The sequence below is a fragment of the Vipera ursinii genome (genome assembly GCF_947247035.1).
Source record: "Vipera ursinii genome assembly, chromosome: 4".
Lineage (NCBI taxonomy): Eukaryota > Metazoa > Chordata > Lepidosauria > Squamata > Viperidae > Vipera > Vipera ursinii.
Window position 1 is genome coordinate 15,511,334 of NC_139514.1, and position 27,300 is coordinate 15,538,633.

The 27,300-nt window shown below is 37.6% G+C and overlaps 1 protein-coding gene across 1 annotated transcript; it reads left to right on the forward strand.

Moving 5' to 3' along the window:
- On the forward strand, positions 1-27,300 carry CEP126 (centrosomal protein 126; the record flags this gene model as incomplete). The annotated part of the gene is given in 13 exon segments (XM_083361475.1): positions 1-267; positions 269-273; positions 3,284-3,403; positions 4,196-4,344; positions 8,793-8,871; positions 11,622-11,811; positions 13,627-15,724; positions 17,842-18,003; positions 19,340-19,464; positions 19,921-20,008; positions 21,570-21,725; positions 23,752-23,816; positions 26,970-27,300. Coding segments are annotated over 13 exon segments (3,600 nt in total). The 3' UTR covers positions 27,066-27,300.

The following is a 27,300-nucleotide window of genomic DNA, read 5'->3' on the forward strand; positions in this document are numbered from 1 at the left end:
ATGGAGCTCGGCGGCGGTGGCGGCGGCGGCGGCGGTGGCTACTACCCCGGCTCCTGGAGGCCGGCGACAGCCGTGGCGGCAGAGCGCAGCAGCCCGGCTTTGGGTAGGGCGTCCGCGGAAGTCGCTGCTGCTGCTGCTGCTGATGCCGATGCCGGAGCCGATCTCTCCGCCGCTCCTCCAGGCTGGAGGAAGGGCTTCTCGGAAAGCGCCCCGCCACGGGGACTTGGCCGCCGGTCCTTGAACGCCTTCGTCCCTTGCACGTATCCTTCCCAGGTAGCTAGCTGGAAGGGAGCCGGGCTTCGTGGGAAGCAGGGAGGCGGGCCGCCTTGCAAGCCGAGGGACGCCTTGGTTCAACCTAGAACTAAGGGGAAACTTCCCGACAGTTAGAACAATTAACCAGTGGAACAACCTGCCTACAGAAGCTGTGAATGCTCCAACACTGGAAGTTTTTAAGAAGAGACTGGACAACCATTTGTCTGAAATGGTATAGGGTTTCCTGCCTGAGCAGGGGGTTGGACTAGATGACCTCCAAGGTCCCTTCCATCTTCTTCTTCTTCTTCTTCTTCTTCTTCTTCTTCTTCTTCTTCTTCTTCTTCTTCTTCTTCTTCTTCTTCTTCTTCTTCTTCTTCTTCTTCTTCTTCTTCCTCTTCTTCTTCTTCTTCTTCTTATTATTATTATTATTATTATTATTATTATTATTATTATTAGCCGTGCTTTGCTTCCTCACGGTGGCACTTTTTAAGAGCGGCGGACTCCAACTCCCAGAATTCCCCCCCGCCAGCCCTGGAATCATGATTTGGATTCCAGTAGAAAGGGGGTACTTGGAGTTCAGGGTTCAACTGTTGTTGTTTCTGAACTGTGCTTGTGTTTTGTCTTATCTTGCAAGAAAACAACCAAGCCAGGCCAGAGAGCATCAAGAAGCCAAATATTGTCTGGGTTTGTAGAGATGCACTTTAAGCCAAACACGGGTGTTTCCAAGGGTGCTGTTCTCAGTGCTTTTTTTGTAAAAGAAAAAGGTGCCGGAACTCACACATGTTATACAAACCACCTTGCCTACCCTACAAGGTTCCATCCAAAAAAGGTGCCGGAACTCCGTTCTGGGCGTTCTATCACAAAAAAAGCCCTGGCGTTTCTATTCAGAAGGGCATCCAAGAGTTAGGGGGCATACAGATGTTACAGGTATTTATTTGAAGTTGGTACCTAACAGATTGATTGGATGGGAAAAGGGTATGGCTTTCATGGGTCAGAAACAGACTGAGGAATTAGAAGCAGGGAGGTCAAATTGGCAGAATGTGTAAAGATGGTAAAACAATTTGTGACCAACTTACAGTGTCTAGAAAGGATACAAAGTTACAAGTAGGGAGGTTTCTAGTTATCATTCCGTGCTTTTCAAGGTAATAAAATAAAGGAATTGCAAAGAGATTTAAGAGGATCTGTGTAAATTGGAAGCAGGGAACTGAAAATAGAAGAATGCAATTCACTGTGGGTAATGCAGTATGATGCAGGCTAGCTTCCAATGTTCAAAACTTCACAGATTCATTACTAAATTTTCGACTGGCAGTGGCCAAACAGGAAATGGATCTCAGAATAATGGGGTAGGACAGGTCAATGGAAATGTCAAATTTGTGTATATCTTTTATAAAAAGTTAAATGTCATGCTTTGATTCATTAGGAAGGGAATTGAAACTCAAACTGCCAGGGTGGTCTAACATAAATCTGTAGTGAGACTATACTTGGAGTACTGTATGTAGCTCTGGTCATCATTTCTGAAAGGAGATAGTGTTCAGCCAGAAAGGAAAGGGCAAGTAAAATCACTAGAGGACTAGAACTGCTTCCATATAAGGAAAGATTAAAGTATCTGGACCTGTTAACTTGTGGCTAAGATATGTAAGGAAACATAGAAATAGAATAATGCATGGTATTGAAAATGTAGATAGTTTTTCTTCCTTTCTCACAGCTATAGTTTAGGGTTAGCATGATGTACAGATAACCATTGTCTATATGCAGTTTCTATATAGATTTGACAAGTGGGATAGGTATTGACGTATCAAAAGTTTCCTACTTTATGAACAAAATGGTTACGTTCTGGATTTGCATGCATGTATAAATCTATGTGTACTGTTGATTAAGGTTTTATGTAAAATATTTAAAAGAACTTTAGTATTCATTTTTAATTAATGCAAAATGTGCAGATTGCTTCTAAGAGATAGAATTGGCTTGAGTTCCCTGTCAAGTGGGCACTCTGTTGCAAATACTGATTTTATGTAATGCATTACGATAGAAGAACTGGGGGCCAGTTTGGTGTAGTGGTTAAGGCATCATACTAGAAACTGGGAGACATGAGTTCTATTTCTGCCTTAGACACAAAGCCAGCTGTGTGTCTTTGGGCTTGTCATTCCAAATAAGTGTATGTAGTGTACGTGTTTGTACTAAACTGAGCTTGGAATAATATATCATTCTTTAGATTAACTATTGGAGAAAGAACAGGAATCAGAGTAAGGAATAAGTAGTTTAAACCTATTTTAAACAGTGATTCTTCTGAACTCATCTGTAAGTGACACAGTGCAAAATTGGCAGTGGGTGGACCAGGTTTGCTGATACTTAATTATTTAGTAGTTAAATTTAAAAAAAAAGATTGAGAAGATTTACAAAAGAATCTCTTTAGCCTGGTTGTGTAGAGAATCACACTGAAGCAATCAGAAATTTTTTCCATATACATTAATAGGCTTTGACAGAGATTTATGAACTGTGCAGAGAATGAAATAAAATATCTAGCATAAACACTGTAGAAGAACAAATTCCACGCATAGAAATATCTGAAAACAAATACTTAAGGTTTGAAAGCTGAATTAAAATCAGGTTCATCATTTGAAGATAAATTTGAAGAATCAAGATTCTTAGTTAAGCAGTAGAATGTAATGGGGTTAGACAAATTCATGGAGAACAGGGCTTCCCCAGTATGCCCTACCATTAAGGGCAATTACAAAGAAGAAGCATTTGAAGAGAGTTACAATCTTCATCTTTGATTGTACCTGATTGGCCTCAGTATGACAGAATGATAAGTTAGACTAGTCTTGTACTTATTTGTTTAAAGATACAACAACGCAGTGCTAATACTACATCTGGATTGAAACAGTTATTTTTTTACAATAAATTGGACTCCTATAAAGGCAGCCACAATGCCAGTACACTATAAAAAGCTTAGTTTGTAACTGTTATTAAAACTGGAAGCTTATACTCTGTGTTTAGAATTTTTGCTAAAGTTTCTTAATCTCGTAATCAGAAATCTAAAGGTTCTCCTTGAAAGAGATTTATCAAAAGAGCGTCATGAGTTGCTAAAAGACCAAAGATTGTTTCGTAATCGAGCAAGAAAACATTCTATAGAAACAAATAAAAGAAGGAGGTATGTAAATATCAGGGTTGCTTTTTCTTTTTCTTTTTTTTATAGTAATGCAGATTAACTGTTCTCTGTGTATGTTGACTTTCCAGTATGGTGTATGACAGAGCAAGTAGCAGCTTCTTACAGTTCAGTTCCTTTATAAGAAAAGAAATGTGTTGGATCTTGATTAGCTCTTTTTTGAGTGGCTCTGTTTAAATCAATAATTTTTAAAAATTAATAATGAGTTACTGGATAGTGATCTTTTGAAATCTTAAAATCATGACAATAATGTATTTTGTTATTTAATCTATGTGATTTATGTAGCAACCCATTCCACAAAATTGACATTGGGTGATGTACAGTGTTTAAAAACACAAAAATTAACTCTTAATATATTTATGTTTATGGTTGCAAGGTGCAATATGCCTCATAGGAACTTTTCCAGAACTATTTTCTAGGGGAATAGCCCTGGTTTATTCCGAATAAATTGGCCTGATAAAGAAAAAATCAGAAGGCATACATCTGTTACTTCTAGAATATTCATTTTCAGCATAGATTTTAAACCACTCTACAGATACTGCTAAACGAATTACTGTGGGTGGAACATATCATGCCTTCAGATAATCAGAATTTTCAAGGTTCAGAGTTTGTTTTGTAAATAATGTTAATCATCTTTAGATCTTATGTTGCTGTCTTATATTTTTTCCCCAAAAGTTAAGGTTAGCGAAATAAGTTTTTTTTTAATGAAATGGACTCTAAATGACACACTTAAAATGTAAGTTATTATTATTATTAAAAGCTATAGTTTTTAAATAGAGCACTTGAAGAAAAATGGAAAGAGAATGAAGAAAAAGAACAAAAATTTAGAGAACAAATATTGCTGCAGAGGAAACTGAAACATCAGGAAGCTACTGAAAAATTCCAGCGCAGTCATATTTCTTCTTCACAACGCAAGAAAGGAGGAGGTTGGTAAATTGTACAGTTAAAATATTATTTATAATATGATGTCAGTTAATAAAGATATGGTTGTTGTTGTTATTATTTTGTGCCTTTAAGTCAGTGCTAACTCCTGGTGACTCCTGGGTTAGTGCCTGCAGTTCTCTTGGTAAGATTTTGAAGTTGTTTCCCATTGCCTCTTTCCAAAGGCTGAGAGAATGATTGACTGAAGGTCACATACCCACCTTCAGGACCAAGGCAGAACTAGAATTCATAGTCTCCTGGTTTCTAGCCTGGTGCTTTATTTATTTATTTAATTTCTATACCGCCCTTCTCCCGAAGGACTCAGGGTGGTGTACAGGGCAATAAAAATACAATAAAAATACAATATACAAAAGTTAAAAATAAGATTAAATAGAACTAGCCCATTACAATAAATAATTAAAAATTACTAATTAAAATACCCCAAACCCATTAGACCAGGCCAGCTTGTTCAAATAGGTAAGTTTTCAGATCACGGCGGAAAGAGCGAAGGTCAGGAGCCATCCGGAGCTCAACTGGTAATTGATTCCAAAGGGCTGGCGCGCCCACAGAGAATGCTCTCCCCCTGGGGGCTGCCAGCTGGCACTCTCTGACCGGCGGCACCCTGAGGAGGCCCTCTCTGTGGGAGCGCACAGGACGAAGGGAAGTTGATGCCGGCAGCAGGTGCTCCCGTACGAAATCTGGACCCATGCCATTTAGGGCTTTATAGGTCATCATCAGCACCTTGAATCTCACCCGGAGGGCAACTGGAAGCCAATGCAGCTCGCGGAGTAGAGGTGTTACATGGGAGTATCGGGAGACCCCTATCACAACTCGTGCGGCTGCATTCTGCACCAGTTGAAGCCTCCGAGTGGTCCTCAGGGGCAGCCCCATGTACAGAGCATTGCAGTAGTCTAGCCGGGAGGTCACGAGCGCATGGGTGACTGTACGCAGGACATATCGGTCCAGATAGGGTCGCAACTGGCATACCAGGCGAACCTGGGCAAAAGCCCCCCTGGTCACAGCTCCTATATGATCTTCCAGACTGAGCTGTGAATCCAAGAGGACACCCAAGTTTAACTGCTACGTAAAACTTGCTCTTCCAGATGAATACTAATCAATGAAATGAATTCTTGGTCTTGGAGCATTCCATTAGAACATGGCTTTTCAACCAGTGGTATGGGTACCACCTGTGGTACATTGGCACCTGGCAGGTGGTACGCGACCATCCTAGAAAAGTGGTACCAGGCAAGGGGAATGAGCTGAACTGGTGGCAGCACTGCACAAGCCTGAGGGAAAGATGGCTGGAGCTGCAGGGCTGTCAGAGCTCAGCTGAAGCGCCAGGATCAGCGGTTCTTCGGGGCTTTCAGGGCTCAGTGGAAGTGCCAGGATCAGCGCCAGGCTCCAGCTGGGCTCGGCGCAGATCCTGGTGCTTCTGAGCCCAGAAGAAGCACGGATCAACTGGAATGTTGTGATTTACATTCAGATGCTTGGCAACTGATTCATATTTATGACGGTCACAGTGTCCCAAGGTCATGTGAAGTGACCAAAACCTGCTGCAACCACCCAGCAGAGGTGGGGAGAATAAAACCAAACACCACCCTACCCCACCCCCACTGACAATAAGGAGGAAGAGCGCCACTGGGCAGGCAGGCAGGTGTCTTGCTCGGCTGTAGCATGGCACTTTTTCAGTGCCATTGTAACTTAGAATAGTCACTAAGTGAATTGTTGTAAGTTGAGGACTACCTATACTTCATCACTTTTTTCGTTTTTGTTTTTTTTTGGTCATCAAGTTTTTGATACCTTGCTAGGCGACTGGTGGTACTCGGATGTTGCCGTATCCTAAAAGTTGTACAATGGGTGAAAAGGTTGAAAAGCCCTGCCATAGAATTTTTTTGAAATGTACACAAAGAAGAAATACTTTCATTTTTAAAAAATAGAATATTAATTGAAAACAGCGGTGAAACTACATAATATCAAAGGGGTGATGAAAGCTTTTCAGGTGTTTAGAATCAAACCATTTGTTAACCCGAATTCTGTCTGCTGTCAATCCAGTTAACTAAAATATCTTAGCAAAAATATAAATTATGCAGTAAAATACATATATCATTTTACAGGAGGAAATTCTACTAGCCACTGCAATGCAGTTTAGTATGTTAGCTTCATATTAATTGTTGAAGTTCTGGCCATGGACTCTTTTCCTATGATAATTTCTCTTCAGCCTTGTGTATCCTACTTTGCTTATATGTATTTTTTGAAAAATCTAGTAATAGGATTCAGAACTTTGGAATACCAAAAAAAGTGCCTTGGATGTAAAGGTAGGTATAGCAATTATCAGATTTCCAGATGATACAAGAAGAGTGAGAGACCTAATATCCTAAGAAAGAAAAGTCAAACCATTTTGACAGAAAATCAGGTCAAGACAACAGAATGAATTTTGACAGATAAAGGCAAAAATGATTTCTTTGAGACCCAGAAATCTAATGTACAGATACAAGATGAGGGTTGTCAATGTGTGTGGAGCCTTCTTGGCTGCAAGATGTTTTCTGCCCTGTGTCTCTTCACTGTTGAAGACAGGCACAGATTGTTGGGGATGAGTCTGTGTTGTCTGCATCTCAAACTGAAGCCCAAATGGTTCCTGTAGTCTGCAATGTTTTCTGGAAATCCGTTCATACTCCCTCACCATTCGAAGGGCATTCATCCCAAAGTGCATAGCTAAGTGTCTGTGGAGATTCTCAATCATCCAGGTCATGGTTGTCCCAAAGGTGCTTTTTCAGGAGGCAACCGAAGAAATGCTTGACCTTGGCTTGGCAATGAAGAGATGAAATGGCAGCTTCAGTGAGAGTGGTAGAAGTAAAAAAAAAAAAACCAACAGCAGTGAAGCTACAACAGAATAAGAACAGTGGATAAGCTACTAGCACATGCTCTCACTCAGCTGTTAGCCAGGGTATCACTCATGATGAAGCCACAGATTTCTCATCTGGCTGAAACATTGATGACCAGCCTCTTGTTAGGTGCCTCTTTGATGTCTTGGGAGTGAGCTGGTCAGGCCACTTTCACTGACCTTTCACATTCAGGGAGGTGGATGTGATTGAATCCCAGCTTCCTGGTAGTAGGAGATCTGGTGATGTTGTAAGAGACAGAGGGAGTTCTGTGGCTGAGATTTATCTCTTGAGATAAGTGACAGTGCCCATCTTATTTTCATAGTCCCTAGTATCTGGAAGGGGAGGGCAGAGACCATCTTACGATATAGCAGCTGAAGTCGTCATCTTGTGGAGGCATTGGGATTTTTTTTTTAGTTTTTCATCTGAAGTCTGATTTCAGAATGGTTTTCTGGACTGTGGTTTTTGCATAGTCTGCATTTGGATGTAAATAACAACAACAACAACAACAACAACAACAACAACAACAACAATAATAATAATAATAATAATAATAATAATAATAATAATAATAATAATAATAAAGTTGGAAGGGACCGTTGAGGTCATCTAGTCCAACCCTTGGCTCAGGCAAGAAACCCTATACCATTACAGACAAATGGCTGTCCAGTCTCTTCTTAAAAGCTTCCAGTGTTGGAGCATTCACAGCTTCTTGAGGCAGGTTGTTCCACAGGTTAATTGTTCTAACTGTGAGGAAATTTCTCCTTAGTTCTAGGTTGCTTCTCTCTTTGGTTAGTTTTCATCCGTTGCTTCTTGTCCTGCCTTCAGGTGCTTTGGAGAATAGCTTGCCTCCCTCTTCTTTGTGGCAACCCCTGAGATATTGGAACACTGCTATCATGTCACCCCGCGGCCTTCTCTTCATTTTAATATGGTCTTTCGGCAGTAGGGTGTTATAGCTGCTTATGCCTCCATCCACCCGAAAGATAGGAAGGGATAGGGCTAACCCTAGCTGTTGGGTTTTTATTTTTATTTATTTATTTATTTGCCGGTTTCCACTTATGAGAACAGGGGATCAGAAGGTGGATGACAATGGAACAGAGAAGGAAGCTGGCAGCCATCCTGAAGGTGCTGAATGCTTGCCATCCTCATTGGTGCTGATGACCAATCTGCTATGACTAAGTAAGGCTTAACTGGGATAGGGCTTCTGACCTAGGAGGTGAAATGGCTGAAGTTGGGTTAATTAGTATGTTGAGGGGGTCAGGCAAGCAGAAAGATTGCAGTGGTGATGGGCAAAAGGAGATTTTGAAGAGCAGGCCATTCCAAGGGAATGTGGTCCAAAATCTTGTACTGATCCTGTATTCAGGCCTCCTGTGCTTATTCCTGGATTAGCTGAGTTTTAATTACAAACTGACCTGGCATTAGGCAACAGCAGCTGCAACCCAAGGCTACATACGGCCCGAAGAATAGTGCATGGAAACACACACGGGCATTTTTTAAAAAAAAATCCTGATACTATCCATATTGTATTAAGATTTTTATATTTAACCAAATGTTTTGCCTGTTTTTCACTTTAGTACAGAGAAAGCCAGAAAATAAATTGGATGAAGCCCAGAAATGTCAGGTTGCAGGATTATCATCTAGAGTCATTGGAAGGTAAATTATTTTATTTAATTCAGGAATAGGATCAATGAGACAACAAATAACGATGATGATGAAATAATAGTTGCACGAAAATATCTGGCATAAATTAGCTTATCTTCTGAAACTACAGTACTGTGCAAAATACTGTGATAAAGAGGATTGCTAATATTATATTCCACTGTGGTTATTCTTGTGCTTACAATTAGATTTTGAATTTCTTAGCTTATTTGCTTTAGGTATTTGTTATGTAGAATTCTGAAATACCACAAATATTGCCAAAATTCCTTTCTTTGAGGTTTTAGATACTATGCTGGCTGTACTCACAGATTCTTCTGGGAAATTTGATACCATTTATCAAATTATCTTAATTTCATAAGAAGGTATTATCTTCAGCTCTGAATAAACCTCTGTATTCTGAATTATTTAAAGTTCTTATTTATCCTGTTTTATGCTTTGATCCTTATTAGTTTTATACATGCTAAGTTCTTCATTTCAGATGCAACATTGAGTTTATATTTATTTTTAGCTTTGAGCTTTTAGCTTTGTTTTATAATGTCCATACAAACCACAAGATTCAGTTTCATTAAGATTTAGATTTGAAATGAACAGTCTAGTTCATGTCAAATCACAGGCCACTTAATCTGGGCTGAATTCGGAAAAAGGCTCAGAAACTTCCTCCCATTATACAGCACATAAACTTGTCAAATGGCTGTAGTATTTTAATTTTAAAAATAATAAGATAAAAATTGTTGCTATGCCAGATTTTGCTAGGGGGAGGGATAAATCCATCCAGATTTCAGATGCAATAGTACAAGGATTTTGATGTCAAAATTATTTACGTTATCTGTTAAAAAATTATATAACTCTAGATAGGTAGATAGCTAGGATGGTACTTGCAGGCACACTCGTCCATTTTGTAGGAATGAATCAATGTATGAGAATTCTTTACTGATATTTATTGAATAAATATTAACTAATATTTCTTCTTGGGGATCAATTTATATAAAAATGGTAGTCATTGTAGAGCTATGAAATGTGGGTCAGTGTGCTTGATTTTTTTGAAAGAAGTTGTTAAAACCTAGTGGTGATAAGGAGTAGTTTATTTCAACATCCACACACTGATTTTTGTAGGTATTGCTGAAAATGGAGTACAATGGCAATTTGTGTAGTGAAAGCATGACCTTCCATTAGGTATTGATCTTGGCAAATTTCATCAGGCTGATTGAATGGTCATTTACCATCAACATTTTACCAGTGATAATTGTCGCACTGGAAATAAATATCACCTGGCCCCATATCCTCCATGTTGACCTTTAAAAGTCTCTGTTTCTTGTGTTTCTGGGAAGTTCAGTCTGAACTGTTATGCTGTTTTTTCCCCATTGCATTATCACTTGACTTCTCTATTCCTGTCAGAATAAATATTTGCTTTGCCAGGGAGGGGAGCAGGAAAAGAAAACCCAGTGATCTCTGTAGGCAATCTCTCCCATTCCTGCCCCATTCCCCCCCTCCCAGAGTGTAAACATTGGAGAGGAAAGGATTACAAACGAGAATGCAGGCATATCAATATACCAGACTGTTTGTATAGTACATTCAGAGCTGCCAATGCCACCACATTTCTTTCAGTGTGTATTTCCCATTGTGTCTGCTTACTCTTTTCTAATCCCTTCCTCTTCGATCTCTCCACTATGCAAGGGGGAAGGGGGACAACAGGTGAGGCATAGGACAATAGGACTATAATGGTGATCATGTGACTGAGGGATACTGTAAAAGTCATAAATGTGGGTATTGGTTATAAAGGACTTTTTTAAAGCCCCATTGTAACTTTGAAGAGTCACTGAATGAAGCAGTTAGTAAGGTTTACCCATATGAACCCTCCATACTATTCTTAATTACAAACTTATATGAAATAATTTTTAAGTTTCCAGGTACCAGAACATAAGGAAAATAGAACAAAAAAAATCTATGTAGAAAGGGACATGTAGGGAGAAAAATACTACTACCATGTGGATTTAGAAACACAGTGCTGTACTTATATTGTGTTATGAATTATATCAGCGATTCCCAACTTTTTCTATATCCCACACCCCTAGAATGCTTCTGATATATTCTCACACCCCTTATAAAAACTCAAAATAACAGTAATGAATTATGCATATACACCATAATTTTGAAAACCCAAGTTTTTACACCACCTGGAATATCGTCTTGCAACCAGCGAGCACCCCTGGTTGGGAACCCCTGAATTATATATTCAAAACTTCATCTTTCACATTAAAAAAGCAAAATGTTTTTTTAAAATAAATTATCTAGATGTGTCTGGACAGGGGTTAACCAGTTTTGTTAGGCTGGTAGAGTACCATCCTCAAACTGAGATACAAATTAGGCATTTTTACAGTGGAAAAGATGCTAACTACTAAAAAAGAAGATAACTAGGAAATGCAAACAGTTTTTTCCATTATATTATTTTAATGTGCCATTAACAGAAGTCAGAAGAAATAAGAAAAAAATCATTTATAAACATATGAAAGCATTTCATAACATAGCAGAGCTGCATGATTTTAGTTTGATTCATAGGTTTAGATGATATTTTTTTTAGTAAAATACAGTTCTTAGGAATATTGTGTATTAGCTATTGTCTATTAGATGGATTCTGTTTTCTACAAGTTGCACTTTTAATTTATTTTAAAACAGCTAATATGACATTTTGTTCATAATCTAATATACGTTATCCAGAAATAACAGTAATGTTTCATCCTTCCAAGCTCTATTGGGATAAATTCCTCAGTTACCAGAAATGGCCCTTTTCAATGGAAACAGAACTCAGCAAAAGCTATTTATGATAGAATGCTGCAGGTAAAAAACAGGATAAACCCATGCAATGGCCAGCTTCTCCTCCAACAAAATCTAGATGAAAAGCAGCATCAGTTACAACAGCATTCCGGTAACTCTCAGGTATGATTGTTTTTAACTTTTGATTCTTAAAATAAGGATTCTCAAAATATCTAAGCAGGCATGCTTAGTATTCTAATTGCTTTTGATGGGTTCAATAGAAATACCCTGACTTCAAACTAGAATTCCTAAGAAAAATTAATATAACCCTTTCTCACATCAATAAGAGCCTTGGTGGAGCAGTGGGCTAATGCCTCCTTAAGTAACACCAGCTGCCTGCAATTAGTGCAGGTTCGAGTCCCACCAGGCTCAAGGTTGACTCAGCCTTCCATCCTTCCGAGGTAGGAAAAATGAGGACCCAGAATGTTGGGGGCAATTAAGCTGACTTTGTAATAATGCCGCTTGGGAGGGGTGTGAAAACCCTAATAAGCAGGCATATACATAGAATGAAGGCTACTGCTAAGCTTGTAAGCCGCCCTGAGTCTTCGGAGAAGGGCGGGATATAAATGAAATTAAAATAAATAAAATAAAATAAATAAAATTAGATTGTACTTTTAAAATATCTATCTGACTAATATAATCACCAAAAAAGAAAAGATTAGCTCAGAACACAGTACCCAACTAAACTGCTGTTTTTGAGTGTTTGGAAAGTACCCAATATTTTTTTTTGAAGTTTAATGAAGTACTAGAAGTATGTTTAAAATTAAAAGACGGCCTTACTTTGAATAGATATTTATTTACTCAGACCCTAAATCATTGTTTCTCAACCTTGGCAGCTTAAGGATATGTGGACATCAAGTCCCAGAATCCCCCCAGCCAAAAATGTTATGGTTTGGCACTTGTACATTTCCTAGTATAAAAAGTGTATATTTCTGTCTTACTATTTATGTTCTATATTTTTGGTGGGGCAAATTTTTGGAGTTATGGTAATGATAGAACTAGAAGTTTGGACCAGATATCCTATCCCTTCAATACTGTGCTCTTGGATGCTCAGAGATCATTTGTGCATATTGTTTTTAACAATGCTGCCCTTTCTTTAAAAAATGCACTCATATCTATTTTTGAAACAATTATATATAATGTCATTGGTTTGAGGTACTTCCGCTAATGGCAGGAAGGATTTACTTTAAATATAATTTTTCCTGCTATATATAGTTGTTTAATCATCTATCCTTTTGGTGAAGTAAATATTTTGGTCTAGTAAATTATTCTGGCTAGGCAATTGCTATTCTATTATTCTTATTGTTCAGAAGGCCTCTGAGCTGAGGAGTTGGAAGGGAAAAGGTCTGCAGTTAGTTGAATTATAAAACAATTCCTCTTTCTTTCTTTCTTTCTTTCTTTCTTTCTTTCTTTCTTTCTTTCTTTCTTTCTTTCTTTCTCTCTCTCTTCTTTCTTTCTTTCTTTCTTTCTTTTTCTATCATCAAACTACCACTAATTTCTGATTCTTTTGTAATGAACCATACTTAGCTGTACAACTATAGATGCTCACTCCTTTTCTGATTATTATACATATTGAGATATAAACATATAGTTAAATGAAAATCCAACAGAATAAATATTGAAATTGTTTCCCCAAATGGTAGTTATCTTATTCTTCAACTGTTACAAATGAAGGTCCATTTTTTATTAAATAAAGATTGAAAATTGTGGCACCCTAAAATTGTGGTACCTAAAAATGAAGTTGTGTGGTGTCCAAAAGAAAGAAACCAGTCAATTTGGCATTCAGTCAGTGAACTTATTTTATTGCCCTGAACTCCTGGCCTAAATATTTCTTACTATTTTTCATGAAATTTCTCAGTTGTCTCTAAAACTCAGAATGAAAGTTTTGATGGAGTCATGTTAAATTATCTTTGTATTTTATTTATTTTTCTTGCGCAGGATTTTCATCAAGAAGTAAATGAAATAACCCGTTCAGGGAGTGTTTGCAGCGTGGACAGCCTTGAGGCTGAAGAACAAAATGGAAGTTGCACAGCACCCTGTAAAATCTCATCTTTATCTCCTCAAGAGGAGTCTTCCATCCAGCATCCAGAAGGATCAAAGAGCAAAAGTAAACACTTCTCTGCTGAACACGATACTTTTTCTACAAATCAGCATGCGAATAATTGGCTTCTAAATTTAAAAACTTCAGGCATTAAGACAACCTCTCCTTTCCACGACATTTTAATTAAATACAATGTTGTCCCATCTGATGAAGTCAGGTGCAACCCTGACCTGAAATCGTTAGTGCCAACTTCATCTGAACAGAGAGAGTCTGAGCCAGGTGCTTCTGATGGCAATCTGCCTTCTGTACAAAATAAAGCAGAAGACAAAAGCCTTCTGTTGAAATGTCCATCTTCAAACCTAATTAGCACAGGGGATCCTTTACCTGCTGACAACCCTGCCGCCAAATTAAATAAAGCATGGCCTGTCCCTAATCCTTCTCCTGCAGTTGCAGAACAGGAGAACTTTGAACTTTCTGAAAGCCACCGAACTTCATCCACAGACATGTTCGTTCCCATTGTAGAGGTGTCTAATCAACAGTGGAATGTCACTTCCTACTTCAGCAACAGCTTCTTACTCAATTGCATGCAGAAGGGGAAAGATATTCATTCAGCAAGGTGTACTGAAGATACAGACTATGCCGCTGAAGTGAAAGGTGAAAAGTATTCTGACCACATTAACGTTGAGGCATCTACATTTGAAGAGCCTTCTAGAGGCAGCACAGATCAGCACAAAGACAATGAAGAAGGAAAAGAGGCTGAAATTATTACACCTGTGCCCCAAGGAGAGGTAGCAACCAATTTATCTGACCCCGAGCAGCAGCAGCATGACAATTTTTGTGAGAGAAAAGTGATGAAACTGCCAAAAAGCATTTTAAAAAAGGAATCCAAATATGAACTTGGCTGTTTCAAAGCAATGGTTGTAAACAGGGGTATCAAATTTGGACATCAGTCTGTGGCTTCTGTTAGAGACAGTGTTGAATTGGCAAAAATAAAAGGGAAAGATGGGGAAGCTCAAAGGAATTGTAAAAAGCTTAGGTGGTTTGATGAAATTAACAGAGTAGTGGAAATTAATAATAATGAAAAAAGTTCAGAGTCACCTGTCAGTGATATATCTCAGGCACAACCCCAAGCACCTGGCTTTCAGCTTAAAACCACTGCTTCTAAAAGTAATCTAAGAAGTATTCCCTCCTGTTTGCTCAATTCTGTTTTTCCAGAAAACAATTTAGAGAATTCTCAAATATCTGCCAAACCTGCTACTGTCGGAAACTCAGAAAGAGATAATGCAGTGCACAACATCTTGATGCCTAGAGGACATCATATTGCCAAACAAGCATGGATGGCCTCAAGAAGTGAAGAAATGATACCTTTTATTTATAATTGTGATCCTAAAAATCCAAAAACTAATCCACGGAAAGGAAGAATGAAAATGATCAAAAGACCAAAATCTGCCAAAGTCCCATCATCAACCATTATAGCTAAAAATCGGAAGAGTGCCATTATCCGACCACAGTCTGCTAGTGAAGCTACTAAGATTGTAAGAGCTCCAGGCAAAATCATAATACCCCACCCTCCATGTAAGCCTATACAAAGCATAAAGCCAGATGAAAATCCTACAAATGCCTTGTGTCAATCATCAAATTTGGGTAAGCCTTCCACAGATGTCGAATATAATCAGAGTGACAAGAATCTTTTGCCTGAATGTCAAACTTTGGGAAGAGTTTATACAGACGATCCTTCAACCTCAGGTAGCTCTTGTCATTCTCAAATAACAATGATCAGACCTTCTTACAGTATATACACCTATGAGCCTTTGACAAAGTCAAAGTGCATTATGAATTCGATTCCACCAGTTGTCCACTACAGCAATATTTCAAGGAGAAGTCCCATGTTCTCAGAAAATGGATCATGTCCGGATCGTATACCAACTGATGAAGAAATCACAATTTTGTGGCAAGGAGTACATCGTGCATTGGTTCAAAGGGATGGTGCTGCTGGTAAGATGCAGGTTTTTTATAAGAATCTTTTACATTTCTGATTTTATAAAATGTGCAAAGAATCTCTTCAAGGAGAATGAATAATTAAGGGTCACAGATATATCACAAAAGAGACAAATTTAATTCTAATTCAAAGTAAGCAGTCCTTTTCCTATTTCAAACTTACTCTACCCATTGTATGTGAAATAACTGGTTACTGTCTAGCAGTCTCCTCAGCAGGGATACGTTGTTTTCTCCTTTAAGTATTAAGCCAAACCTGTATTAAGTATTAAGCCAATCTCTAGTCTGTGGACCGGTACCGGGCCGCAGCATGCCAGAAACCGGGCCACATAAACAAGTGAAGCCCCATTTGCAGGATTCAGGCAGCACACAAAATCATGCACCCTCCGGAATTGGTCCCTGGGACTGCTGCTCCAGAGGATTAGTGTGGAAGGGACAAATTGGTTTATAACAAAGGGGTGACAGCAGCAAAGGAATCTAGTTGTCCAGCCATTGGTCACTACTTGGTTGCAGATTATCTCAGAACCAAAACACCTTGTGGGACAGATGGTTCAACCCTGGGGGTGCCTACTATATTATAGTGGCAAAAATAGAATCCAGCAACAAACCCCACTTGTATTTTTTTCTGAAAGAAAGTTAAGATCAGCAAATTTTTTTTGAAAAAATAACAGATAATAACCATATTTTTAGTAACTGTAGCTTCTGATTTTTTTTTTATTATTGCATGGCAATACCAGACGGTGAATACAGATAGTCCTCAAAATTATGGCCAAAATGGAGCCTGCCCATGATGGTCATGATGGTCATAAAGTAACTGACCTGACTATTTTGACTATTTTGCAGCAGAATGCCATGGTAATAATAATAATAATAATAATAATAATAATAATAATAATAATAATAATAATAATGATGATGATGATGATGATGATGATGATGATGATGATGACAAAGTTGGAAGGCACCTTGGAGGTCATCTAATCCAGCTCCCTGCTCAGGCAGAAAACCCTATACCATTTCAGACAAATGGCTGTCTAATCTCTTCTTAAAAACTTCCAGTGTTGGAGCATTCACAGCTTCTGGAGGCAGGTTGTTCCACTGATTAATTGTTCTATCAGTCAGGAAATTTCTCCTTAGTTCTAGGTTGCTTCTCTCTTTGGTTAGTTTGCATCTGTTGCTTCTTGTCCTGCTTTGGAGAACAGCTTGACTCTCTCTTCTTTCTGGCAGTCCCTGAGATATTGGAACACTGCTATCATGTCCCCCCTCGTCCTTCTCTTCATTAAACTACACATACCCAATTCCAGCAACTGCTCCTTGTATGTTTTAGCCTCCAGTGGATTAAGTGAATCCATTGTTTGCTGACAGCCACTTTTGCTGAAAATAGGAATGAAATACCAGTTTTCAGCAAAAATGTAAACCACAATCATGTAACAGTGGGATTGTAGAAGATGATCAGGCTGAGCCCGAGGGAGAGGTCAAACACATCATCAGTCATAGGCCTGCACACCCACAAGAGATCTAAGACCAGCCCAGCTTGAATGCCTTCTTAATTCCTGCTTATTTCCCTTGACCCAGAGTAGCTCAGATTTTGGGGGAAAGCTTAAGCTTGCAATAAATCTTTATACTCATTTGAACTGCTTGAATCTCCTGATTTCCCTGGCACTTAATAGGGATTCTGCAAATGCTGTAAATGCAGGCCGGTTGTCGAGCGCCTGAAATGCAACCGTTGTAACTTGGCAACCAGGTTGCAAGTACCTTCCGGGCAGTTTTTCTTAACCTTGGTTAAGCAACATTTGTAAATCAAGTATTACCTATAGCTATAATCAGGCTATCTTTAGTATCTATATCTTTATTCTCAAAGGTAATACTATTAGTCTTAAAGCAATTATTAATCACTATTAATATTACCACTAGTAGTATTAATAATGGCATTAATAATAGTAGTTCTATCCCCACCCCTCATAGGAAACAGGTACAAATAAGTGTGATGTTTGGTTGTTGTTGTTTTTTAATAAATTAAAACAACGTCTTCCTGGTTTAAGAATAATAAGTCTATATTCTCAAGCTGAATTATGCTAATGTAATTGTATGATTCTGGTTTTTTTTATTACTTTCAGGTGATTCACAGCATTATGCTTCCTTGTGCAATAATTCAAATAATGGTGACTTGCAGCACGCTCGATCTAATGTGTCTCACATCACTATAGATGGTGGCCATCTGATGAGCAATATGAAATCAGGTGTTAGGGTGAATCCTATTTTGTCTTCCCAGCCAAGTGGTAAGATTTTTGTTGCCAGGTTTTTAGGCTGAAAGAATGCCAAAAGATACACTAGCAAGCATTTCTTCTAGTCATTGAGCTCTTCATGCAATTCAGTTTAAAAAAAAACAACTAATTTTAATTGGTGCAATATCTAGAAATCGGTCGTTTTTATTAGCATCTTTTAGTGCGTGAAAAACTTACGGAAATGTATATTGAATATTGGTGTTTATATTGGAGGAATTGTTAGTGATGCTTTTATTCAGTCGTTGTTTCTTCTTCCTTTACTTGTATATTACTTGGGACTGTTTCTGTTTTTTCTTTTTCAGAACATTCGGACTAAAAAGGCAGATCAAATTTTTAAAAACTTATACCAGAACTGAACTGATTATAATTAACCATTTTTCTTTAGCTTTCAACTCTGCTAATTGTTAATGACATTTAGAACTTGCTGCTACTGATAAACCAGGATGCTGGCTGATTAATCTAACCAAAGCATTCAACCCAGTGGTTTACAACCATGCCTTAACCATTGCCATAACTTTTAGCATAGGCATGTCGTTCATTGGATGAGCCCCTATTTTGGCGAAAATGGCAGATTCTGTTTTCAACTTCTTGTACTAAAAACATCTGTTCTAGTAAGACTAAGAAAGGCTCTGCTATACACTGTGGAGAAATGATGCTTCCTTCAGAGTTAATCAAAAATCAGTGATTGAATTATATTTCATTTTTTAGAAGGAAAGTGCATCTGTGGAGAAAATGAGCGCTGGTTTTTAATTCTTTTTCTCTCAGTGTTACCCTGATTTTTGTTTTTCTTTATGCCCTCATTGCAAACTTGACATTCAAAAAAAAGTGTATATATAAGTTAGGAAATCTAGCATTACCAAGATAATTTAAAGATTGAAAAGAAGTTATGCAATCTATGCATTTCTTTTCTCACTTGACTTGGGGAATCTTTGGGTTAATGTATGATTTGTCTGTTTTTAAATATATATATATTAATGCATATATATATATATATATATATATATATATATATATATATATATATATATATATATATATATATATCAGAATTCCCTGACCTTTCTGGGTTTGCAGCCCAATGGAAGGAGAGGGGGTGGTTTTACATGAGCCGCAGGCAAGTGCACACACATGCACTCGTCCACAACTTCCGCGGCCCGGTTCCGAATGTCTCAAGGCCCAATAGTGGACCATGACCCAGGGGTTGGGAACCCCCGATGTATAGAAGTGTTCAAAATGGCTTCTAACAAAAATATAAATTTAAAAGTACCCTGATAAGACAAATTTAAGATAATCCGTTCTAATTTTTGTGACACTTTTTCATTACTTTTAGCCCATTTTGCTTTTGCAAGACGAAAACAAATTAATGAAAATAATGAAAATAAACGCAAGGCTCTTTTAGAACAGAGGAGACAAATGTCAGCCTCTTCAGCAAGGAAACCCACTGGTGCTGGGCAGGTAGGTCTAACAAATTCTTGTGTCAAAATATCAAAAATAGCTTTTGGTCAAAACACCATATTAAAAAAGTTCCATGAGTAAATAGAAAAGACTTCAAATAAAATAAAGGTAAAGCAAACTGGAGCTAACAATAATTGCAAGTTATTTAAAGTCTCAACATTCTGACATTTATGTGTTTTCAATTTGTACAAGCATTAAGAAACGTTGCAATTATCTTTATCAATAGTAACACTAAAAGTATACTGCCTTTTTACCAACATTCTTTATTTTCCGCAAATGTTACATATCTTGCATGTAATCACAATAGATACGTATTGCTTTTTGACCGTGAACTGTTTTATGTAAATTTTACATTAATTTTTTTATGTGTAAAATTTTACATATATTTTGGATACATAGATTTTTAATTCATTTTGATTGCATTTTTAAAAACAGCTTGATAATTTTTTTACATAGAATATATCACAGGCCCCAATTCAAGTGCATTCTCAATGTATGTTCGAGCCAGTCCGAGTCACAGGTGGCATCAACCATTCTGATGAAGGTAATGCAGCATAATTCAATCTGATTTGGGATCTGAATAATGAGATCATCATTCATTCCTATAGATGTTATCCTCGTTCTTTATTAACACTGATTGGGACTGGCTTCGGAGAAGGAGGTGAGCCACCGTAACACTGTGTCACCTCTGCCCAACTCCCAAAGTCAGCCCAAAATGATAATGGTCAAAGGTACCAAAAATTACCGAAGAGCAAGAATGGATGCACAACCTCCATCACACTCCTACCATAAATTATCCATAAGTGCAACCAGTACCATTTCTGTCCCATATCCTGACCTGACTGAAAAGGGTCTAGATCAAGGGTAGGCAACCTTGGCTCTTTTATGACTCGTGGACTTCAAGTCCCAGAATTCTGGGAGTTAAAGTCCACAAGTCATAAAAGAGCCAAGGTTGCCTACCCCTCGTCTAGATAATCCATTTCCTTTAGGATCTTCTGCAGTTGTATGTATGGCTACCATCTTTTCAACCACCTAGGGAAGGTGGTAGACTGTACAAAATTTGCTCAGAACAATGGGATCCAGTGATTGCTTCTTAAGTAGGGGCACACTAGCGCCTTCTTAAAAAGAGCTGGAAGCACCTCCTTCAAGGATGAATTCCCTATTGCTTAGTTTCATCCGGGCACTTCCTGGATGGCCTTAACCTGCAAGGAGAGGCATAGATCTTATGCACAGGTGGTAAAGTTTGCATTCCATAGGACCTTATCTACTTCCTCAGGTCCAACTGAATGAAGCCATTTCCAGGTAACTGGGTAAATCCAACCCCTGGGCATATCAACAGGACATGCATCACACTTGGGAGTCAACTAGAAATGAAACCGAGCAATTTTATCATCCAGATGCCCAGAGAATTCGTCCGCACGGCCTTGCAAGTGAATCTCCAAGCCACCCTTTCCAAGGATAGTCTGGGTGATCCTAAACAGGACTGCTGAGCAACATTCTGTGGATGCAATAAGAGTGGTCAAGTGTTGACCCTTCGCTGCTCTTACTGCCACGAGTTGGATCTTAATAGCAGCCTTAACTCATGTTTGGTCAAGTTCATTCTTGTTCTTCCCAATTGCGTACTGAGAATGTCTTGTATTGATGCATTAAAATATATATTACACTGGAACTCTGAAAAGATGAAGGTATATATATGATGTACACTAACTCAGATATATATTCCTACTGTCACAGAAACAGAACCAGCCCTGAACTGAGATGATTTAAACAGTCAATATGATATGCTTTGAGGAGAAAACCTATTCATTGTCTGCTTATGTTTCATGCATTTTGTTTCAGCAGCCCTCCAATATGGTACTAGTAGTGCCACAATTGCACTTACCCTAGCTACACATAAGCAATTTGTTTTTTCTGAAAGTTGTTTAAAAACCTGTCACAATATTTTCAAACCTTTGAAAGATACATAAAAAATACAAAATGCAATAGCCAATCCAGATATTTCTAGCCCATCTTTCTTAAAAGCTTTTCACAGTATACATTTTTGTTCTAAAATTCAGATGGTACTACACAGTTCCTAATACCAGAAAACCTTGTGAATTTGTCAGCTGCAGAAGGTGACATTTTGGCTGGGTTGGATACACCACAACCATATAGGCAGATTGCAGTGCGAAATAAACCCCCCCGGCAAGGAATGAGTTCTCTGTCATTTGAAGAGCACAAAGTTCTTCAGTCCCTTGACCGCATCAATCACCGGCTACAGAGTAAGTATTCTGAAAATTATCCACTAAATTGCACCAAGGTGATTTAATAAGTCACATAAATGTAAATTAGTATGATTCTCTTTTCTTTTTCGCCTTACGTTGATTGCCAGGCAGGAACTTCAGGTCCAAAGGTCACTCTGATGTTTCACTTGAGTAATTAAGATTAGTCAGAATATATTACTTTGAGTATGTTTTATTTTATACTGTCAGATCAAAGGAGCAGTCTCTAAATTGAACAACTACTAAGATGTACTATTTTTCTTCCCTGGAAAATTAAAATCTATACTACTGTTTGCTCAGGTATTATTACTATGATATACTAGCATTTCAAGGCAAAACATACTTTTCTCCTAATTTAGAAATCTACCACCAATCAGTATAATACACTTTGGGGATCAGCTGACAGCCCTGTATGCTCCACAGATAAACAAATGCTGTTTCATTGTTTAGGAGATACTGAAATTGAGCAAAAAATATTAATGAGAAGAAAAGAGGAAGAAAATAAAAAATAACGAATAAGCCATTGCCATTTGGCCTTAAACCCATTTTCTATCAAGTTGTCTCATTACATATTAGGAAGACAGGAGTAAATACATTTTTTGAGTCAAAGCCTGCAGCTGATCTTTGGTAATGGCAATCCTGTTCAAACAAGAGAACAGGAGGAGCAAAATATAAGAAATATATGATTGCAATAACATGGAGATTTTATTAAAGGTAAATACAATGAAGTAAAAATGTTTAATATTATTTATCCCCTGCATTTAGCCATTCTTCCCTTCTATAACATTTAAAATTTGATGGTAGTGCTTGAAGTTAGTGTGAAAATATTGTTGAAGACTTTAAAGGTTTATCAGGTTATTTTTTACCATGGCCGTAGAACATTCAGCAATATAAAGAAGACTGTTGTTGTTGTTGTTGTTATGCTTCAGTTCTAAGTCATGTGATGGATGATAAATTAGTGAAAGCTGATTATAAATCAGTATCACCTAAATGTTGAAAAATAAAAATGTACAACTATGTTGGTTGCTAGATCTGCATAGTATCAGAAGGTGGCAGTACTTGACAACCTTGTCTTGGCTCAGAAGTTCAGCAGGCCCTGGACTGACTATTACTGGGATGGGAGACTTCCAGGAGTACAGGCTGGAATGGGAAGCCCAGAAATGGGTAATTTCAGTCCATTTTCAGGTGGCTGTCAAGAAGGCTACATGGGGAAGCTTGACTCAAAAGAGATGTAATCAGTAATAAAATAGTTGTTGATACACAATCATTCTCCTTAATTAAAAATTAGTTATTCCAAAATTAAAATGAAGTTTGATTCTAAAATAAAATACTTTCACACATGCACCAATTTAAAAGTAGTACACTAGATCACATAATATTCAAGGGAAAGTCTATACAGGCCACAATTTATTTCTTACCATACAATTGAAGGTTTTTTTATTATTAAAAAGTTTTACAAACATTTTTAAATACAAAAAACTCCCTCCTCCCCCTCCCCTCTCTCCAACCCTCCCCTCCCCCCCTCCCCGACTTCCCAGAGCTGAATACAGGGTATAGTGATATAAGCATAGGCTAAAATATGCTAACAGCAAAAGTAAAACATTGAATTCTATCGCACTTTAACTCACCATAGTCATAATATTACGTAATAACTAATAACAGATAACTAATTATGCATCATAAAAATCCCCTACTTATTCAAATGCTAGATGAAACTTTTTAGTCCCGTATTTATTCTGAATATATTCAATCCATCTTCTCCATTCCACAATATATCTCTGTTGCGATTGTTCTTTCAAATATGCTGAAATCTTTGCCATTTCCGCCAAGTTAGAAACTTTCAAAGTCCACTCTTCTATAGTTGGCAGTTCTTCCTTCTTCCAATATTGCGCTACTAAAAGTCTTGCTGCCGTGATTAGATTCAACATCAATTTAGTGTCTATAACAGTAGCATCTGTAATAATACCCAACAAAAATGTTTTTATTGTTTTAATTGAAGTTTTATAATTATTTTATACTCTCTTAGATGTTCATGAAACAATTAACAAAAACCCATCTTCTACAAGCGTTTTGCAGACTATTTCCCCTTTGGTAAGCATATTCATTTAATGTAATGTTAACTAACATAATATAAGCTAACCAAATTAAAACTTAAACATTTACTTGCGAGTTTCCAGATACACATGGCTTACCACTGTTAGCACGGCGGATTTGGAATTTAGTTCTAATGCACCACAATTTATTTCCTGGTCACATTTAGAACAGCAAATGTGATGTTGTACAGCAGGGGTGTCAAACTGCCGGCCCGCGGGCTGGACGCATCATCCAGAAGCCGTGCCCACCTCATTGCCGGCAATGACAAAACCATCCCAATACATTGGGCGATGTCATGTGACGTCGTGAGTTTGGCATGTCTGTTGTAAAGGAATTGATGACTGCTGCTACGTGAGATCCTCAAATCATATTTTCCCTTTCCCCAAATACGTATGTGCTCTGTATTTCTACTTGTTGTCCATTTCGCTCACTGACTCTTAACTCCTTAAGTTTTCAATGTTCAGATTCCAGTTAGAAGGAACAGTAGAAAAGAAAGCAACTGTAATCATGAAGTCTGTGTATGTGTGCTCCATGTGCTATGTGACTACTTCTAGAGTCACTTTATATGGAGAGGAATTAGGGTATCAAGGAGAAAAAACAGTCCGTATGAAATTAAGCTGTCTGCACACACTGTCTGGGAGAGAGAAGGGTAATTACTTTTATGAGCCAGAGACCAGTACAAAGTACATAATTTATTACTAAAGTAAGAAAAGAATAATACAAACAGAACTTTAATGGGAACATCAGCAATTAAACCAGCAACTAAGACATGGTCAGGAAGGAAGGAAGGAAGGAAGGAAGGAAGGAAGGAAGGAAGGAAGGAAGGAAGGAAGGAAGGAAGGAAGGAAGGAAGAGCGGGGAGAATGAAACTGCTTCCTAATAAGAAAAAAACAACCTTACATTTTCATAGTTAACTTCTATTATACGAGGGAGGCAAAAAACAAGAGTCAGAAAATAAGAGCCAACTCACAAATATTACCTGCTCATTTATGGACATTGGTAGATTTTCAGTCAATTTCCTGCTTGGGAATAGATCATCAAATTTGGGAGCAGGCAGTCTGGATCACTTGAGTTGTTTGCAATGAAAGAGAGAGCACCTGAACCTTGTAGGTTTATTTGTGCAATATGACCATTTCAGCAGAAATAATCTTAAGGAGGAACATATACTTTGCCAAAATCTATACTTTTGTAGAACTGGGTACAATACAATAGTAAATAGTAAACATGTTGGTGAGAGCTAACGGAGAGTACTGGGGGAGAAAACTGAACAAAAACTGATTCAGACCTCGGTTTTACAATTCTCTTTGAACATCGTTACAAGCAGGTAAGTTTTCCCTTAAACTGAAGAATGGAAATTGGACATAAAAATTAGAAAGCTTGGCCCGTAGCTTTTACTTAATGTACTTTATCTAGAAAAAAATTCTACCCATGCTATAAGTTCCAAGTAAAATTACCAGCTGGGAATAGAGAATAAGGAAAGAATAAAACTATACTGATATTATAATAAAACAAATTTCAGTCTTTATAGCAGGTAGATATTCAACATTTGAAATAAATGTACAGTATATTGAACCTGCAGCTGAACTGCAGATTTTCTATATTTTCTTTATTTTCATTCAAATATTAGTAGATAGTTAGCTTTATTAATTTGGGTTGTAATCTATGTTTATTTAATTGGAATACATTCAATTTGAGTTAAATTAACCTTGTAGAAAATTATATTATGCATCACCTTCCATCACCTGTTAATCATTACTTTTCCTAGGATTGTCCTTTGTAGGTTTTTGCTGTATTTTACTATTTCTACTACTAGCAAATATGTAATCCATATTCACTTGGGTATAAATTCATATTTACAAATGGGTTATAGTAGGAAATAACCTATTCTTATCATGTGTGTATATATATATATATATATATATATATATATATATATATATATATATATATATATATATATATATATATATATATATATATATATATATATATATATATATATATATATATATATATGTTTTCTGAGGTTTTCGCGGGTGCCTGTATGTGGATCCTTGGTTTTTCGGGTTTTTCCCCGCGTAGAATTAAAGGTGTAGGCGCAACGTTTCGATGGAATCCCATCCATCATCATCAGGCTTCTGTTTCCTTCTTCTGGGAGAAGCATGTGGCTGTTTGTTCCTCTTTTTTAAAACTGCCAGAGGGGGTGTGTTCTGTGGAGGTGTGCTCTGATTGGGTAGGGGACCAAGTGTGTTCTGATTGGGTGGGAGTGTGTTTTGAATGGTGGGGGTGTTCTGATTGGGTGGGGGTGTGTTCTGAGTGGATGGGCTGGTCTCAGCTGCCAGCTCCAGACCTGAGCTGGTGAGTTGTGCTGCTTTTGTTCGGCTTCGTGTTTGTGGTGGTGCCATGTTTTTATAGTGGGTGTCAGTTTGCTTATTGTGTGGTTTGGAGGGGTTTAAAGTGGCTGATGTTGCAGCTGTAGTTAGGTTTCTGTTTTGTGGTTGTGTGTCTTTATCGTTGTGGGTTCGGATTTGCTTTTTGAATGGTTGTGTGGTGGTGATGTCATGGTCTGGAGCTGGCAGCTGAGACCAGCCCATCCACTCAGAACACACCCCCACCCAATCAGAACACCCCCACCATTCAAAACACACTCCCACCCAATCAGAACACACTTGGTCCCCTACCCAATCAGAGCACACCTCCACAGAACACACCCCCTCTGGCAGTTTTAAAAAAGAGGAACAAACAGCCACATGCTTCTCCCAGAAGAAGGAAACAGAAGCCTGATGATGATGGATGGGATTCCATCGAAACGTTGCGCCTACACCTTTAATTCTACGCGGGGAAAAACCCGAAAAACCAAGGATCCATATATATATATATATATATATATATATATATATATATATATATATATATATATATATATATATATATATATATATATATATATATACAGTGTATACAGTGTATACAGTATATACATATTTTTATTTTTTATTTTAATCCCATTTATATCCCGCCCTTCTCCGAAGACTCAGGGCGGCTTACAATTTAAGCACAAACCAATGTGCTTAGCAATAGCCTTCATATAATATACATATACATATACATATACATATACATATTAATGTTTGCTTTTTATTCTTACAGGTCACATCTCCCTCATACATGGATATAATGCCTCACATGCAAAGGTATAGGAGCATATTGGATGCCACCCATAGCCTAAAGCAAAGAAGATACTGACTTGGCTCTAATAAAGGTTGCTGCACTGAGATTTATATAATATATTCTCAGTTGCTATATTTGTAAATTATAATTATTTACAACGTGCCTTAAATGCTATTTTTTTAAAAAAAATTCTTCAAAATAAAGATGTAACACAAGTATTGACTGCTTGTTACCTAGTTTACATTTAGGGCAAAAATTATTTTATATATGCACTTTACTGTAAAATGTATTGTATTTTTCTAAGAATGGA